Here is a 19,621-nt window from a genome sequence, read left to right on the forward strand (position 1 = left end):
GCGGGAAAACAGAGACTTTGTTTTACTCATTGCAGAACACTGGTCCACGAGACACTCTGTAAATATTTGCTGAACTAATTAATGGACTAACCTCTCTTCTTGTTGGTTCTCTCCTTGTTACACATTTTCAAAAGAAACTTATTTAGCAACTTTGGCCCAGCCTAACTGAACTGTGATGCAGTAAAAAGAACAACAGCCTGAGAAGTGAAGATTGGATTTTAGGCTTGATTTAGCCACTAACAAGCTGTGAGATTCTTGGCGCTCGACTGCCATCTCAGGGCTGGTTTTATTCCACTCAAAATGAAAAAGCAGAACTAGAAGATTCCTAAAAGTCCTTCTAGCACTACCAATCTGTGATTACTCTGTAAACTATTTCTTTATTTAGGTTAAAGGGAGAGAAGGAACCAATACACCACCATAGGCCAAATGTGACAAGTGAAATAGTATGGAGCCGGCTTAATCTTGAAAGAACCAACCAGGAATGAAGGGTGTTCACTGGTGTTGATGTGTTTGCAAGAACTGATGAGAAACAGAAAGACAGAAAGAACGTGTTTAGTAAAGAAGCAGAATTTCTTCTGTAGTAGCTCCTGATTCCTCCTGTCCTTGACCATATCCTCATTGTCCTCCTATGAGTTTCCTTTTCTTTCCTTTGGGGCCTGACCACATAAACCCACATTCTCCATTGTTCTGTAATTCTCACCTCTCTCCTCAAACATTTGGGACAACACCTCCATGGACACACTCCTTGACAGCACGTACATGTAATGCCACAAGCCAAGCTCTACTCACTAGAGAGGAGAGACAAACCTTGACTTCCCCTGTCCTTTCTCCTAGGAAAAATGGACTGGATGACAGAGACGCAACACTCCTTCAACTGGAACCTTCAGATTGGGCCCCAATTCTGTGAACTCACCATCACCTGTGGCCCTAGGGTGGCCTTTTGTAGATTTTAACAAGGGCTGCTGGAAACTGAGAAAGGCAGGAATACGCAAGAGGAACCCACGGCGACAATTACTCAGTGTTCCTGCAGAGACACCAAAAACTGTCTCAAAAACAAGGGTCACAAGTTGAAATTCACTTAGCATCCACTCCTCAGAAAAAAGAATACAAGGTAACTAACTTTGTTTTAGGCGGTACTATGTTGCAAAAAGCATGAAATTTCGGGTAAAACTGCGTTGAATTTGAATACTACCTCCATTTACTAGCTGTGTGATTTGAAGCAGGTAACTTACATCTCTGTAAAACGATGGGGATACTTACATCACACAGGAACTTTGGTAGATAAATGCCATACTCTCTTAAAAGCGCTTACGGTGCCTGGTCCTGGCTATACTGATTCTCCGCCTCGCTGCCTTGAAGGGGTTTACTGCCGTCTGAGTCAAAAGGCTCCTGAATGTGGGGAGGTACAGTTCAACGCACAGGGCTCCCTACGCGGAAAACACTGCTTACAACCCAGCCCCGCACACGGGCGCGCCGCACCCCAGCCAGACCAGGGCTGCACACCAGGGCAGCGCAGCCCTGCCCTGACTCGGCTTTCTCTGAGCCAAATGCCCCGCACACGGGGGTCATCTACAATTCTAGTTCCTTCACTTGAACCAACAAGCCGGTCTTTGCCCTTCAACTGTTCCCTAAGCCCTTCAGCATCAGCACCTATCAGCCCCCAAGCAGGCAGACCCACGCAGAACACTCTAGGATCGCCCCACTGCGCGTGTGCGGAAGTAACACTCCACCCAGATTTCCCAGGGTCTTCCGGGGAAGGCCACCTGAGACTACATTTCCCATGAGGCTCGTAGAGCTCATGCCCGGAAGGCGTCAGGGGTTTCCTTTTCATCTAGTGGAGATTTCTAGTTTAGTGTCGCTTGGCTTCATGAGGAGCTTTAGTCTTATGGAAGGGAAACGTGTAGTTTGCACTTATTAATATAGATATGACATATAGAAAACATATGCCATAGAGACATGGCAAATAGAAAACATTAAAACCATGATTAAATGTGTTTTCTTTCATTTTCTTTTTTTAAAAAAATTAAATTCACTTCAGTAACACGGGAATAACATAAATATATCTTAACTGTAAATAATGCAAAAATATAGATTGTGTAAAATTTACACACATTTAAGCCTGTTAAATAGGCTTTTTGTTTCAGAAAGCCTAGTAATGAATATGTTTCGAAGTTTTATTACCGGGCTGGCCTGGTGGCTAGTGTTTAACTTCTCATGCTCTGCCTTGGCAGCCCAGGGTTCACGGGTTCAGATCCCAGGCGTGGACATTACACACCACTCATCAAGCAATGCTGTGGCAGTGTCCCATATACAAAGTAGAAGATTGGCACCGATGTTAGCTCAGGGCCAATCTTCCTCACACACTCACAAAGTTTTATTACAATTCGCTGTAAGTGAACAGCGGGAGGCCAGTTTCAAGTTTCACTCAAAGGAAACATGTAGGAAAAGAGAAGGGTTATGTAATCATTGCTGGCCAGCTACAGAAAGGAGAATGTATCCTTTTTGTACAACTAGGTGGGTGGAAAACTAGTTTCTAGAACAAATATTAATCCTATTAAAGTCGTTTAAAAATTGCTTATTAGGAATGATAATTTTTCCCAGAAGGAAGTCATGAATTATAGCATGCAAAAAAATTACTTTCCCAGACCAGGTTTGGGACAATTTCCCTTTTACAGGGTTCTTCTAGACCCTCTGTCTCCCTGCCCCCCCCCCCCACCTTTTTTTTTTTAATGTGTATATACTGTCAGGCTTTATGGTAGGCACATATCTAATATTCATTCAACAAAAACATGTTGACTGAGTTCCTGTTAGGTACCAGGCATTGTTTTTGGTGTGCAGTAGTGAACAAAATAGACAAAAATACCTGCCCTCGTGGAGCTAATGTTCTATTTTATTAGATACTGATAAATGCCATGGAGAAAAACAGCACAATAAAAGAGGATAGGAAGTCATGGAGGGTTACAATCTTAAATAGAGTAGGCAAGGAAAGCCTCATTTAGAAGGAATTTAAGCCAAGATTTGAAGGCAATGAAGTTGCAAACTCATACCAGATGAAAAAGAGTTTTAGGTAGAGGAAACAACTAGAACAAAGACCTGAGGCAGAAGGTACCAAACGTGTTTAAAGAACAGCAAGGAGGGCCATGTGCTTGGAGATGGGAGTACAATAGAGAGGTAAGGAGGGGTGAGGGCCCAGACTGTGGAGGGCCTAATAATCAGTGTAGGGACTTTGGCTTTTCCTCTGAGAGACAATAGAAGCCACTGAAGAACTTTGAGCAGAGTGGCTTGATCTGACTCAAGGTTTTTTTAATTTTTTTTTTTTTTGAGGAAGATTAGCCCTGAGCTGCCAATCCTCCTCCTTCCATGCCAATCTTCCTCCACTTTATATGTGGGATGCCTACCACAGCATGGCTTGCCGAGCAGTGCCATGTCTGCACGTGGGATCCAAACCAGCGAACCCCGGGTGGCCGAAGCTGAACATGCACACTTCATGGTTGTGCCTCCGGGCCGGCGCCTGACTCAAGTTTTAATTAGACCACTTTGGCTGCTGTATGGAGAATAAACTAGAGGGGAGCAAGGGGGCAACCAGTTAGGAGGTTATTTGAATAATCAAGAAGTGAGATGATGGTGGCTTGGACCAAATCATAGCAGAAGTAGTGAGAAGTAATTGAATTCAAAGTCTAACTTGAAGGCAGAGTCTATAGGATTTATCGTGGATTGTATGTATGCTATGAGAGAAAAGGGGGATTCAATGGTGATTCCCAAGTTTTGGGTCTGAGTGAGTAAAAGGATGGAAGTGCCATCAGCTGAGATGGAGAAAACTGTAGGAGCACAACCAGGGAGAGAGGGACATCAAGACCTCAGTTTTCAACATGTTGAGTTTGAGATGCTACTAGAGACATCTAAGTGGTGAAATTGGGCAAATATGCTTGAATTCAGAGGAGATATCCAGGATAAATAAATTTAGGAGTTATCATGAGATAGATAGATTTTAAAACCATCAGACAGGGGATGGCCTGGTGGCACAGCAGTTAAGTTCATATGTTCCACTTTGGTGGCCTGGGGTTCATCGGTTCCGATCCTGAGTGTGGACATGGCACCGCTTGTCAAGCCATGCTGTGGCAGTCGTCCCATGTATAAAGTAGAGGAAGATGGGCATGGATGTTAGCTCAGGGCCAGTCTTCCTCAGCAAACAGAGGAGGATTGGCAGCAGATGTTAGCTCAGGGCTAATCTTCCTCAAAAAATATTTAAAAAAATAAAATTTTTTTTTTTAAATAAAATAAAACAAAACCATCAGACAGATGAGGTTACTAATTAAAGGGGTATAAAAAGAGAATAGGTCTGAGGAGTGAGCCCTGGTATATTTCCAAGTTAAAAGGTTGTAAAGAAGAAATCAGCAAAGAGACTGAAAGGAAAGATCAGTGAACCTAGGAGGAGAAGCAGCAGAGTATGAACTTTATAAGCCAAGTGAAAAAAGTGCTTCAGAGAAGGGAGCAATACATTCTGTCTAAAACTCTTGATAATTAAGACTGACAACATATTTTTTGGTGTGGAAATTAGAATTTATTGGTGACCTTGGTAAGAACAGTTTCAGTGGAGTGGTGTGGGGAAAAGCCTGTTTGGGGCGGGTTGAAGAGACCGTGGCCTGAAAAGTCTAGATTGGGGGAATTTCAATAGGACAAAGAGCTGGTTTCTTTGGCAAAAATAATTTCAAGAGGGAAAGAAAAGATGGAAGGAAACCTACAGATCAACAGAGATTTAGAGTTAAAAATTAGCATTCTAGTGAAAGTTTGATGAGAAACAGAATATTATTTCCCCTGCTAATGACTCAATTACAAAGGGAAAAATAGTAATTTTACAATGGAGAAAACTGGTGGTTGCCACCTTAACCAAGTGATCAAAGTTAAAATCACCAATAATGAGGCAAATTGACATTGTGTCTCCTGACATGAAACGATGAGAACAATATCACTTGTGTGACGTACTTATGTGATATACTTGCCAAAAATGCATGACTTGAATCTAATCATGAGGAAAGATCAGACCAGCCAAAACAGAGAGACATTCTACAAAATAACTAGCTATACTCTTCAGAAATATGAATGTCGTGAAAGAGGTTGAGAGGCTGAGTGCCGGACGCCGTCCTGCAACCGCTGCAGCCCAGTGACACAGTCGGGGCACACGAAGCAGAGGAGTTGCAAAGCCACCCTGGCAGGAACGGCCGAGGGTCCTCACTGCTCAATCTGCTGTCACCACTTGCTGTATTGGCTCTCTTCATGACGCTTGTGCTTACCCAGGGGAATCTGCTGGGAAAGGTGAATCCCACTGTAATAGACAAGAAAGACCCTCTTCTGACTAACACTCCTTCAACATCCCCAGGGCCCTGCTGAAGAAAGAGGGTTAAAGGGTCAGATGTCTCAGTGTGGGAGTTCTATAAGAGGATGTGGGGACCTGTATGTGCCTGGTCTAGACGTACCTTGGCTCACCTTTGCCCCAAGGCTTGTTCCGTCCTCCAGCATAACCCGAGTCTCGCCTCCTGCAAAGAATACTGTAGAGATCTATAAATATTAACTGCACTTACCCAGAAAATGAAAAAAACAGCTCTTTCCCAAGACTGAATAAGGGAAGTAACCTTTAGAGACTGCTGATGACCCAAATAAATTAAGGAAGTAAAATGATATCATGGGGAAAAATCAAGCTACTTCAGGGGAGAAAATAGCTGTACCCCAGATGCTTATGTAATCCTCAAAATATATATAAACGCATGCTTGACAATAAAGACTTCAGACTTGCTTCCACCAACTTGGTGTGCAGTCTCATTCCCTTCGCCGACGCCGTTCATCCCTCAGGAACCTGGACTCTGTTGGAGCTGGACTCTGGCAGCTGAGGAATTGTTCCAGATTAAAGCATTCTGAAGAGGGTCTGGCCAGGTGGCACAGTGGTTAAGTTCGCATGTTCTGCTTCCGCGGCCCGGGGTTCACTGGTTCGGATCCCAGGTGCGGACATGGCACCGCTTGGCAAGCCATGCTGTGGTAGGCGTCCCACGTATAAAAAAGTAGAAGAAGATGGGCACGGATGTTAGCTCAGGGCCAGTCTTCCTCAGCAAAAAGAGGAGGACTGGCAGTAGTTAGCTCAGGGCTAATCTTCCTCAAAACAAAAGAGAAAGAGGGCACTTTGAAGTGATCTTTTTACAGAGTAACAAAAAGAAAGAATATCTCAAGATATGACAAACTCTTAGAGGTGGGAAGAAATCAAAGGATTTCTCACTTAGATTGTGCATGGCTGTTACAGCACAGAGCACAAATAGACTAGGGAGTTCTGGGAATCTGAGATGTTCTGATGGAGCTGAGTATAGTTTGGTTTGCTTCTTACCAAAATCTTGTACAGCCTAAGACGATGAGGTCAGCAACAAAAGGTCTCCAGGGGGCAGTTTATATTTGTCCAGTACTGGAAATATAGTTTAACTTATTCTACTATACTCCTTCTTTCATTTAAGGAAAGGAACAAATTAATTTATGGAACCCAGACCAGATGCCTCCTGATATATTACAAAACTCCCTTATTATTTTTTTATTGAGGTCACATTGATTTGTAACGTTATATACATTTCAAGTGTATATCATATTCCGATTTCTGTATAGACTGCATCATGTTCTCCACCAAAAGTCTAGTCACCATCCGGCACTGTACAAATGTGCCCCTTTACCCTTTCACCTTACTCCTGCCCCCTTCTCCTCTGGGAACCACCAATCTGGTCTCCATATCTTGGTGTCTGTCTGTTTGTAACAAACTCCCTTGTCCTATTCCCTTGTTCCTAGAGGAGACCATTGCACACCTCTTCCTACCTTGGCGTCCACAGCTGTTCTTTCAAGGGGACCTCACATCATGCTGGTAATACTGGAGCTCTTTGCTCCCTCCTAAAATGTGTCCTCTTCCTGTAGTCTTAAGTAGTTCGGAGTTTCTCAGATGAGAAGCACGAGCATGGGAAGGGAAGATGGGATGGGAATGGTAACCGCTAAGTAGGGGGAAATGAGGATTTCATGTAGGAAATGAGAGAAAACTGTTGAGCTGAAAAAATGCAAGTCCTGTGACTATAAATACCTGAAGAGTTTCTGCGCGGCCGGCAAACTGATTCTGAAGACAATTCCAAAAGAAGGTTTCAGCAACTGTTGGAATGACTGAAGTGAAAGTAGCATCCTAAAATAGCCTCCTAAAATAACTTGGGAAGTGTTAAAGAAAAAAGATATTCCATGACACTTGTTAAAGATGGTAACACAGACCTTATTCAGGACCATCACAATAGGTATAGGGACCACTGCAATGGAATTTTAGTGGAGGAGACAGATTGGGCTCAACTCCAAATACAGCACGAGCAAGTGAGAATGTACAGCCAAGGAGCAGGGTCAGGGGTCAGCGGATGGAAAATCACTAAGAGGAAACCTCAGGGGTAAGGGGGGTTCTGGCTAAATCAAGCTAAGAAATTCCTGCTGAAGACAAGCCAGAGTGGTCAGACATCACCTGGATGGTGGAGGATGAGGAACTGAGCAGACATCGAGGGTTGGGGGTTCTCACTAAAACTAAATTTTACAGGGAGGCGCACAGATGGGCCCGGGAGAAGGTTGAGGAGCCTGACTAAAGTTTGGTCAAGCAAAGATTCTTTGTCAGTAGACAAGATTTAATTTAGATCCTTAAGTTCTGGTATGCTTGTTCAAAAAAGCGCTATCCTTTATTTATAATCACTACTCAACATTACTCTTCAAAAAATAGCTAATGCAGGAAAAACAATACAACATAGTTGTAACTGAGCTTAAACTTGAAGAGGCTTGATTTCTGAATTTAGGGTCAAGCTGTTTTGTCACCAGTCAAGGAGAGGCATAAAGGTTTTTTGACATTATCAAGGAATACTGTGGACAGCGATAAAAAGTCTAGCTTAAATAATGGATGGTTCATCCTTTTAAGGGAGAATGTAGAACTTAAAAAATGTCGCATTCCAGGGTCCGGCCCCATGGTCCAGTAGTTAAGTTCACTTGCTCTGCTTCAGCAGCCTGGGGTTTGCCAGTTCAGATCCTGGGCACAGACCTACACACCACTCATCAAGCTATCCTGTGGCAGCATCCCACACAGAGGAACTAGAATGTCTTGCAACTAGGATATATGACTATGTACTGGGGTTTGGGGGAGAAAAAAATAAAAGAGGCAGATTGGCAACAGATGTTAGCTCAGGGCCAATCTCAAAAAAAAAAAAAAAAAAAGTCACATTCCAAAGGGAAGTTGCTAAACAGAAAAGCTTGCTCTTTGTAACTTGATTAATGCTGACTATGCTGTCACGTGGAAAATTCCAGGCAGTCCTAGGAGCTAAACCTGTATCAATTTCTTACAAAAAAACAAAAAAAAGACCCCAAAACTTGCTCCCTGAAAGCTGAAAGTATCATGACACCACTTTACTAAAATCAAATACAGATGATGCCCCAGTTAAATGCTACTTGAATTACTCTTACATCTTATGTAGATACACCAACGAAAAAGAACAGGAATATTTGAGTGCAAATGTTTTATTTACATGCTTAAATACTTCTTTTCCTCAATGCATACTTACTGTCATACAGAAATCAACTGCTTTTTCTCTCTCAATTGGCATCTTGTTATATTTTTTGTTTTGGTGTTTACATATATAGGAGAACATTTTTAGAATGAGTTTTACTACATATTAAACCATTTCTTCACTTGCATATTATTGTTAGGACTGGAAGAAAAAAATGATGATATTGACTGTAGAAACTTAATAGATATAATGTATAAACATATTTTATACTCACATTTGTATAATCTGTTATAAAAATAAAAAATCAGGGATGGTAAATTTAGTTTCACTGATTCCTTGATTAAGTTATGCTTCCTTTCCAAGCTCTATGCTCTATTACTGATAATTTAATGTTTTCTGTGATCTTTTCTGTAAAAACTTTATCAATTCCAGAACATGACTGGCATTATTTTTTATGGGAATCTACTCTTCCAAATTCATTCAAATTGATGGATCTTTCCTCACCGTGAATTCTCTATTTAATAAGATTTAATTAATATTTAAGGCTTTCTCATATTCATAAAGTGAATATTATGTATGAATTTTCTGATGGACAATAAGATTTGACTTCTGGGAAAATGCTTTCCCACATTTGTTACATTCATAAGGCTTTTCTCCTGTGTGAGTTATCTGATGTCTAAGGAGATGTGACTTCTTGATGAAGGCTTTGCCACACTCAATACATCCATAAGGTTTCTCTCCTGTATGAATCCTCTGATGGGTAACAAGCACAGATGTGTTGCCAAAGGCTTTGCCACATACAATACATCGGTAGGGTTTCTCTCCTGTATGAAATCTAGAATGTTTATAAAGCGACGAACTGTACCTGAAGGTTTTCCCACATTCCTTACATGCAAATGAGTTCTCGAGTGTATGAGATTTCACATGTTGAGTAAAGGAGGAGTTCCAAGTGAAGGATTTCCCGCACTGACGACATTCATAGGGTTTCTCTCCAGTGTGAAGTCTCTGGTGGACCACCAGTTGTGCTTTATGCATAAACGCTTTCCCACAATCATTGCACACAAAGGGTCTCTCTCCATTATGAATTTTCTGATGAGTTGCAAGGTGTGCCTTCCTGCTATAGGCTTTCCCACAGTCATTGCATTCAAAGGGTTTTTTCCTTGTATGATTTTTTTCATGTCTAATGAAATGAAACTTCTTTTTGAAGGCTTTCCCACATTCACTGCATTCATAAGAGTTTTCGCCAGTATAACTTCTATTATAATGAAGTAAGTCTAGAGTAGGTTGCAAACTCTTCCCATATGATTTACATTTATATGATTTTTTTCTTGTAGGATTAAGACTTGTGCTCATATTATAACCGTGGACTCTCTCCATAGCCAGAATTTTATTGAATGTGAACAAAACTGAATTCAAAAAGTTGTCTTTGCTTTCCTGGTTCTTCTCTGATTCATCAACAAGTGGGTAGTCAGCTTCTAAAAAGAAGTACAATAAAACATTCCTAGTTAATTTTTTCCATCAATGTGTTATGGAAAGAAACTTTCAATCTAGTCTTTCATTCTGAAACAAAGCCTGTATTGGCCTTGCTCCTAAGCTTTAAGAATAAAACTGCTAAAGAGGAAATGGGAGCAGATAAATGGCAATAATGAGAACAGATGGCTTCACTTGTGACCTGTGGAAAGACAGTAAAATAGGCACAAGGTACAGTGAGTAGGGTACAAAGGAAGTCAAAAGGTTGCTCAACAAGGGTACACAGTTAGCTCACAGAACGAAGACAGCCCATGGAGATCTGAATAATGGATAGGGTAACCAGGGGAACAAGAGACAAGGGGGTTGAGGGAAAATATCAGAGGACAGACTAGATTTGGAGGAGGCAGATCAGAATCAGAGTCCTCACTACCTAATTCCTATCCTGGCAGGATAGCTCCCTATTCCCCTCATTCACATCTCTTTTTGCTCTTAATCACCTGGCACAATGTCCGTTCCCTTCAGGAGCATTCTTACATTTTCAGCCCTCTAAAACTCCATCCAAACCACAGCTGAAACATGTCTGTAGACAGGGCTCCAACTCTACCACAGCTGGGTTCATTCTTACATGTGCTTGTGAGCCCAGGCACACAACTGTCCAGCAGGTCATTCCAAAGGCAAGTCATCCTTAGCCCGGGCACAAATTCTATCTGCTTGCTATCATTTTTATTCTAGCTAGCTTTCTATATATGACAACTATTTGTCATATTTGTATTTGACAAGTACTGTTCTTACATCCTCTTTCAATCTGCCTAACAAACTAGTCCCCAGAAGGCTGCTTTGCTCCTGAAGTCACATTTTTTCACTATCTTCAAAATCCTATAAATCCCAAATCCACTGCTCCATTAAAAGAGAAAGAAATTTGGGAGACAGGGTTATAATTTCCTACTCCTGAGTTTCCTGCCATGTGGAGTGTTAGTACAAGCCCCCAGACTCCTGCTCCCTGCCTCATCCTTCTCTGTGAAGCCGGAAGGAATAGTGAGCTATACAGCCCTTAGTATACATTTCTTTATAGAGTGGTTCTAAATAAGAGGATTTGGAGTCTGTCTTCTTTCTTTTCCACTTCCACCAATGGGAAGCAGCATCCTGTGTTACCTCTCCCAACAATAACCAACTGAAAAATCCGGGGTAATCATCCCAGTGAATAAAATTATGCAAAATAATGCATTTACTCATGGTGTCTAAGCATGCATTCCACCAGTCCTCAACAAATACCTTCTGTTCCACAGATTCTAGACTAAATAATTACAATATTTTGCTCATGTTCCTTCCCCACCTTAATTTCCCCTCCCTCATCCCCTCTCATCCTATTCTTTATACTCTTTAGGGAGGAGCCAGTGTTCTCAAAAAAGGACTTCCAACCTTTGCATACTTTGAACTTTAAGCTCCATTTTCTCTGAACTTCTAGTCACCACTGCTACCTAAACCATTCATTTTGACAATTAACTAGAACAAAACTACAATGCTATTGTGCATTGAACAAATGTGCCAAACTTCTCAAATTTTAAGGTATTTTATATGGCTATGTTTTGCCTTTTCAACTACAATTTGCACACCTGGAAAATGGAAATGGGTTTTTTTTTTTTCACTTTCTTTGAATCCTTCTCAGGAAACATTAAGAAGCTTTGATGAATGAAAGAATAAGAAACATCCCCACAATGTCTAACTTTACAACAAGGAATTAATGAAATGTTCATTGAATGCCCATTATGTGCTCAGCAATGGTGTAAAGGAAAAAATGATACAGGACTTCCTCTTCAAAGTGTTACCACAAGAAAACATGCCTTAAAAGCTACAAGGTTTTAAAAAAAAATCTAAGATAGTATACATCAAGTTTTCATGACAGAGCCATAATAGAGTTGGGATGGCAGTTCAAACAAGGTAGAGATTAATCTAGGCTGGAGTTACCATGAAAGAGGAGAAAACTGAATTCAGACTTAATAGATGCCAATATTAGTTAGGTGGAGCCCCCCAGAAACAAAAGGACTGATGAAGAAAAGAAAATAGTGTACAGAGGACACTAAAAGAGCCCAACTGCCATGGAATAGGGAAAAGATGGACAATTCTGGATAAACAAAATGGGATCACATTAAAGAGGGCCTTAAAAAGCCATTTAAATATTACAATACAGCTTATAAAGGAGTGACTTATGTTTATTTGTCAGAAGAGTGACAAGAAAAATGAAATAATTTGGATAAACCTTATGAGAACATCTAAGATAAACCAGAAAATAGAAGTGGCAATATAGGAACACAAATAGCCTAGACACCATATCAGGAGTTAGAATTCATTTGGTTTACGTCAGTAGATGTTAGGGTCCCAGGGAATCTCCAGTACTCTTAAGTGGTGTCTTAATCATTTGAAACATATTTCTTTTATGGGCTCTATGGAAAGGGAAAATTTTATTTTGACTCAGTCTGAGATAAACTAACAGTTGAAATCATAGGCATTAAGTCACAATAATATCTAATGAGAAACTCTCAAGAGGGAATAAACCTAATCGCTTACCACAGAGATTCTGAGATTGCAAAGCAGTGGGCCAGTCAACATCCTTTATTGTAATGTAAAGATGAAAGTGAAGGCTGAAGAATATTAAAAATTGGTTACTATGAAAAAACAGAGAATAAGGCCAGGTTGGGTACAATTATAGGAATGGAAAGATGGCGAGGCAAAGATGCCAGAGATGGCATAAAACAAATAACCTGAGACTTTAGACTGATGAAGTTTCTGAGGGAGCTCCTGTGGAGAGAAGCTCAGAACATGGAAGAGAAGGCAAGAGGCAAAAGATGAATAAGTAGGAGGAAAGGGTGAGGGCAGATTAGCAAGGAACCAATGCAAATAAAGTTAGAGAATTATTACCAAGTGAAGCAGAAAGATGCACCAGAAGGTAGATACCACAAGTTAGCAGGGGGACTGAAGATGAGTACGGTCGGGTACACAGGTGGGGTATATGATATAAGAAAAGGAAAGAGTTTAAAAAAAAAGGAAAATAATTAGAGCATAATGTTACTAAAACTTTTGAAATAACAACTAAGAAATACTGGACACTTACCACCTGCCAACTATTTGAAGGGCTTTGCATGTATTAGCTCATATAATCTTTACAAGAAACCTGAGGTAAGGATTAATATTATCCCTATTTTATAAATAAAGTAGTGCTACAAAATAATTAGGTTAGACAATGACTGGTAGAGTAAGACTTCAAATCCACACAATCTGACTACATTGTAAGAACTAACTGTATGGAAAAGATCTGCGGTCACGTGGAGGAGGGAAGAATGAGGATTGCAGGAATTAAGAGAACAAAGCAAGGACCTCGCTGAAACAGGCAGTGCGAGGAGCCAGAGGAGAGAGGAGAGGCACATCCCTCCACACTAGAGCTGAGCAAAGAGAAAGAGCAGCTGTGTGGTGACAGTGAAACGGAAGGTGTCATTTGGGGAGATGATGATGCTATGTCAAGTGTACCCAGTCCCTTCCAAAGGTGTGTGGCTTTTAAGAGGTGCTTCCTGAAAAGTATTTCCAAGCTGCCTGTGGCTCACTGACCCACTGGCATCTCAATTCCAAAGACTCCACCTGCCTGGTTCCCCCACTCACCTGGACAGCTCCAACGTGGGCTCTCTCCCTCTCCCATCTGCGCCTCTTGTCCCTGCTCCACCTTGAAGATCACTTTAGTTTTGGTAACTGGACCCCCTGTTCATGGGAAACAACACAGAACTGGAGGCAAAGTGCTAGGGACAAACAACTACCTCACAATTCAGGGCTGCCTCCTTGAGTCTCAGGGCCTGTAAACGACAACAAACGGGCCTTAGAACAGAAAAGACCCTTCTCCTCCATTTGGGAGGGAGAAGCATAAACAGACTATCTGATCCCTAAAGCAGATTAAGAATCTCTGACCACTAAAACTCAGGACCAAACTTATTAATGTTTCAGAACGGTCACAGCCTTCACAAGTCTTAAAGGAAGGGCGCTATTAATACATTCTGAGTTACACGGAAAAGTTACCACCCACTGTCCTTACCCACTGAGACGAGGTTTCTAAAGTTCTCCAGCATCACATCCCAATACAAGGTTCTCTGATCACAGTCAAGCAGCTGCCACTCCTCTGGGGTGAAGTCCACAGCCACATCCTGGAATGTCACTGATCCCTGTAACAGCACATTGATCTTCAAACTAAAGTGTGCATCATTTGGGGACTTGCAAGAGAATCATGGCAGCCTCTTATGATCATATCATATTCATTGTTGAGGTTTCAGAAAGTTACATATGATAAGTACTGTATGCTTTATTCAGAGATATACTTTTTGAGAGAAACAAAAATCTTTTTTTCTTTTTTTAATTTTTATTTTTTTCAGATGTACATTATGCTGAGTGAAATAAGTCAGAGGAAGAAAGTCAAATACCATATGATCTCACTCATAAGTAGAAGATAAAAACTACAAAAAAAAAAAACCAAACACATAGCATTGGAGATTGGACTGGTGGTTACCATTGGGGAAGGGGGGAGGGTGGAGGGCAAAAGGGGTGATTAGGCTCACATGTGAGGGGATGCACTATAATTAGTGTTCGGGTGGTGAACAAGATGTAATGTACACATAAACAAAAATCTTATTAGAAATATTCAACTAGTGCCAGGACAACAACTGGATATCCACATGCAAAAGAATGAAGTTGGACCCCCTCTCCCCTACACCCCTCACGTCTTATATAAAAACGAACTAAAAATGGATCAGAGATCTAAATGTAAGAGCTAAACCACAAAATTCTTAGAAGAAGACATAGGAGTAAATCTTTGTGACCTTAGATTATTACGCAGTGGTTTCTTAGATGTGACAGAAGTATAAGTGACAAAACCAAAAAAAGATAAACTGGAATCCATCAAAATTTAAAAATTTTGTGGTTCAAAGGACACCATCAAGAAAGTGAAAAGACAACCCACAGAATGGGAAGAAATATTTGCAAATCATGTATCCGATAAGAGATTTGTATGTAGAATTCAAAAAGAACTCTTACAAAACAACAATAAAAAGACAACTCAACTTAAATATGGGCAAAGGATTTGAACAGACATTTCTCCAAAGACATCCATGGTCCACAAGCACACAAAAAGATACTCAACATCATTAGTCATTAGTAAAATGCAAATCAAAACCACAATGAGATCACCTCTTCACATCCACTAGGATGACTAAAATCAAAGACAGACAATGACATGTTTTTGGCAAGGATGTGGAGAAAATGGAATTCTCATACATTGCTGGTGGGATTGTAAAATGGTGCAGCAACTATGGAAAACAGTTTGGCAGTTCCTTAAAATGTTAAACGTAGAGTTACCATATGATCCAGCAATATGTACAGACCCAAGAGAAGTGAAAACATATGTTCACAAAAAAAACCTGTACACAAATGTTCATAGCAGAATTATTCATAATAGTCAAAAAGTGGAAACAGTATGGTTATCTATCAACAGATGAGTAGAATAACAAAATGAAGTATATCCATGTGATGCCATATCATTTGGGAATAAAAAGGAATCTACAACATAGATGACTCTTGAAAAACTGTGCTGCGTCAGTCAAAAGATTACATATTGTATGGTTCCATTTGTATGAAATGTTCAGAACAGGCAAATCCATAGAAACAGAAAGTAAATTAGGGCTGAGGAGGGGAGGAATTGGGAGTGACCACTTACAGGTGTGGGGTTTCTTTTGAGGGTAATGGAAATGTTTTGAAATTAGATAGCGGTGATGGTTTCACAATTTAGTGAATATACTAAAAACCACTCAATTGTATACACTTTAAATGTGTCAATTTGTAATATATGAATTATTACATATTCTCAATATATGTATATTGAGTAAAAACTCATTATTTTAAAATACTGCTTATATGTTCTTCATTCATTCACTCATGAAATATTTAATGAGGACCTACTAGATACTATAACAGTGATACAAAAATAATTAAAATCATGTTTAATTAACTTAAACTGAAATTTAAAAAGCTTGTGGCTACATGTCTATCACAAAGAGATAGTTAAGACCACATAGAGCAGGGGTCAGCAAACTACAACCTATGGGCTGTCCTCCTGTTTTTGTAACTACAATGCTCCTGGAACATAGTTACACCCATTCCTTTACTTCAGCTACAAGGGCAGAGTTGAGTAGTTGCCACAGAGGCTATATAGTCTTTAAGCCTAAAATATTTACTATCTGGCAGTTTAAAAAGTTAAGAGACTAGGTAGGGTTTATCCCACGAATACAGAGTTCAATATTGGAAAATGTATTAGAAGTTCTCTAAACTGCTATATTAAAGAAGATAAATGATTTTATTGACAGCTATAAAAAAAAGGATATGAGGAAAAAAGTTCCCAATTTATGAAAACAATCTTCACAAGCTAAATATCCTTAACTTGATTAAAAACGAAACCAAAAAACAACTATATACCAGAATACAAGAGGAAACAGTGAAACACTGGAAGCATTCCCATTAAAATTGGAAGAAAAAAGATTCTGGCCAGCAATTACATTCAAAATTATAGTCCATTGCAATAAGACAAGAAAAAAAAATGGAGACTTACATATTGGGCAGTAAGAAACAAAATTCCATTTGAAGAGTATACGATTGTCTACCTAGAAAATCTACAATCAACTGAAAAATTCTTTGACTTAATAAGAGTTCTGTAAGTTGACATAAAGTCAAATAGATAAATTCATACTTTCCTATACACCAGAATAGTCAATTAAAAAATATAATGAAAAAAGATCCATCCCATTCTCATCAACTTAAATCATATGTAAGAACAAATATTATAAGAAATTTACAAGAGTTACAATAATAAACCTATAAAAATGCAATGAAGGTTATAAGGAAAATTGAATAAATGGAGGATTCATTACTGAAAAGTTACGAATTCTCTCCAAATTAATCTAAAAGTGTAATGCAATCACAATAAAATATCTAATACACTCTTTTATGGACCTTGACAAACTGATTTTAAAATTCACATGGAAGAGAAAATGCTCAAGACTAGCTGGATACTCTGGAAAAGGTACCAGGTTTACTTATGGATGAACATTAAACAGGCTATGTAGGTGGACTTACAAATTGAGTTCATACAGTGCTGCTTGGCACCGTGTTCTCTGCTTGCTCTAGGGAACACTCAAAGTCATAGGAAATCTGATGTTACATTTATCACAGGGTCGTTGCTGTGAATGTTATTTCTAACATTATCTCTATGAAAACCCATTATAAGATATTTTCTTCAGAGAATTATGCCAGGAAAAACTTTACCTATTTGGGGAATTGTTTTCCTTTCGCCTCACAGACAATGCCAATACTTTAACTTGTTGGCTATCCATTTTCTATGATCACCAGAAAGACTGAGTACACATACACAGCTCAAATTTATTCCAACTACGTACACACCTTATGACCTGGCTATCAACTTATCAACTTTCTAAATTCCCTTTTGGATCTGATCTAGTCAATCTACATTTTCCCTGAGTGTACCTTTCCTTTTTATGTGGATTTTCCAGAGATTTGAATGACTGAATAAACGGATATCTTACCTGGAAGTTGATCATTTTCTGAAGCTCTTGCACAGAGATCTATGAAAGTACAAATAGGGAAAAAAATAGAAACACATTAAAATCCAGGACTGCAATGTAGAACTCTGCTCCATCAGAACAGAATCACCCACATTGCAGCCTCAGAAAATGCCACCTAGTGGGAGAATGACATTTCTAACAAGTCAGAACAGTCCATATGTTATAAGCACTGATCTCTACTTGTGATCCTCTTTTGAATATATAGAGTTTAGATAAGGATATTGTACATTTCTGTCCTACTGATCTTACAGCAAGTTGGTAACCTTTGAACCAGTCCTCTTTTTTCCTCCCAGAAATCTACCTTAAGAAAATAATAATGAATCAGTTAAAAGACTAACTAAAAGCCTGATCTCTGAAGCTCACTATCTCTAGAAGTCATTCCATGGGGCCAGCCCGGTGGCTCACCGGTTAAGTGTGCACATTCTGCTTTGGTGGCCTGGGGTTCGCTGGTTCGGATCCCGGGTGCGGACATGGTACTGCTTGGCAAGCCATGCTGTAGCAGGCGTCCCACATACAAAGCAGAGGAAGACGGGCATGGATGTTAGCTCAGGGCTAATTTTCCTCAGCAAAGAGAGGAGGATTGGCAGCAGATGTTAGCTCAGGGCTAATCTTCCTCAAAATAAATATATATAAGTCATTCCTGCCTGTCTTTCTCTGGTCTCTCCTCTGAAGCTGGGGTAAGAGATCTCAAACTAGGTTGAGCTTTCTTGAGAAGGCTGGACCCAGGAACCCAGGAACATTTTTTTTGTTTGTTTTTTTAACTCGAAGCCTTCAGTTTTGACTCCAAATCTGTTTCTCTCTCTCTCTGGGAACTCACCATCTCCTTGAGGCCATTCTGGGCTTTTTGACATTCTAACCATCAGTGCTGGGGCCCTAGAAAGGCTAAAATGAACAAGAGGGACTCACAGCTTTATTTACACGGTCTCCACGGAAAGATCGGTAGAACAAGAGACTCTTTAAAAAAAAGTAACAAAGCGAAATTTACACAGCATTCATTGCTCAAATATTTCAAAAGGAGAATAAATCCAATTCCGTTTTTTGCAGAGTGCTCTTGCAAAACAGAAGGAAATTAAGAGAAAACTCATCTAGGTTTCAATCTCAGCTCTTTTACTTACTAAGCTGTGTGAGTCTAGACAAGTAACTTCACCTCTCAGCTTCAGTTAATTCATACGCAAAACGAAGACATTTACTTCAGATGATTCAGATGTGAGAATGCCCTAAGAAGAGTGCCTAGCAGTTTCTCTAGAAATGCTTTCCTCCCAGATCGCTTGAAATGGTTTATTATTTCCTGTTGTCTCGTGGGGCCAACGGTGCTCCTGTAACCAGGAAAGGTACAGTTTGAAGCACAGACTCCTACAGATTCACCTGTGCCTACAAGGGCAGGGACGCAAACTGAGCCCGCCCCAGCCCCACCTGGGATCTGAGAACCCACGAATGGCAGGCGGAGCTGTGCTCTTGCTTTCTCTGAATCACTCCAGAACCGGACAGACCCACACATGAAAACACGAAGTCATCGCACGTGGGGGTTGTGAAGTTTTATCCTCGGTTGAGTATGCCAAAAAACTGGTCCCTGTCTTTCTCTCCGCCCTTCCCTTACGTCCCCCGAGTCCGGCAGAATCCTACCTGAGAACTTTCACCGCCAGGCTCCCAGCTCGGGCTCTAAGCCTGAGACCAGGCTACAGAGACGTCCCAGAGAGACTCCGCGAGTAACCCCCGTTCTCACTGCACTGAGCGCTGGTTTGAAGATTACAGAACACCAGCTACCGCCCCACTGCGCGTGTGCGGAAGTAATTACCCACCCAGAGTTCCCAGGCTCCCCTGCTGCGCAGGCCATCAACCGGAGACTACATTTCCCATAAGGCTGGTGGAGCTCGTTTACGGAAGGCGTCAGATGCTTCTCCCTCTTTTGGGGGAGATTCCTGGGTTGGTGCTTCCGGGGCTGCTTTG

General features: G+C 40.5%; 1 protein-coding gene and 1 long non-coding RNA gene across 7 annotated transcripts in view; both read right to left on the reverse strand.

Moving 5' to 3' along the window:
• Positions 1 to 5: 5 nt before the first annotated feature.
• LOC139078736 (uncharacterized) lies at positions 6 to 1,703 on the reverse strand. Its single transcript, XR_011531772.1, has 3 exons — positions 1,261 to 1,703; positions 914 to 1,024; positions 6 to 519 (listed from the first exon to the last, which is right to left on the reverse strand). It is a non-coding gene; the product is annotated as an uncharacterized lncRNA (long non-coding RNA).
• A 6,831-nt stretch (positions 1,704 to 8,534) lies between these two features.
• The window catches only part of LOC103553572 (zinc finger protein 684), a 39,242-nt gene continuing 28,155 nt past the window's right edge, over positions 8,535 to 19,621 (reverse strand). For 2 of the 6 annotated variants that reach the window (XM_070610189.1, XM_070610192.1), the window contains exons 3-6: positions 17,636 to 17,674; positions 14,086 to 14,212; positions 13,662 to 13,757; positions 8,535 to 10,015 (exon numbers count right to left, since the gene is read on the reverse strand). In XM_070610189.1, coding sequence (XP_070466290.1) covers positions 9,111 to 10,015; positions 13,662 to 13,757; positions 14,086 to 14,212; positions 17,636 to 17,650 — 1,143 coding nt within the window. In that variant the 5' untranslated portion in view covers positions 17,651 to 17,674 and the 3' untranslated portion in view covers positions 8,535 to 9,110. Of the gene's footprint in view, positions 10,016 to 13,661; positions 13,850 to 14,085; positions 14,213 to 17,635; positions 17,675 to 18,079; positions 18,991 to 19,297; positions 19,485 to 19,621 lie in introns of those variants that run through there. The other 4 variants (XM_070610190.1, XM_070610191.1, XM_008524184.2 and 1 more) reach the window with 4 other exon arrangements.

This window comes from Equus przewalskii, chromosome 2 (assembly GCF_037783145.1).
Source record: "Equus przewalskii isolate Varuska chromosome 2, EquPr2, whole genome shotgun sequence".
Taxonomy (NCBI): domain Eukaryota; kingdom Metazoa; phylum Chordata; class Mammalia; order Perissodactyla; family Equidae; genus Equus; species Equus przewalskii.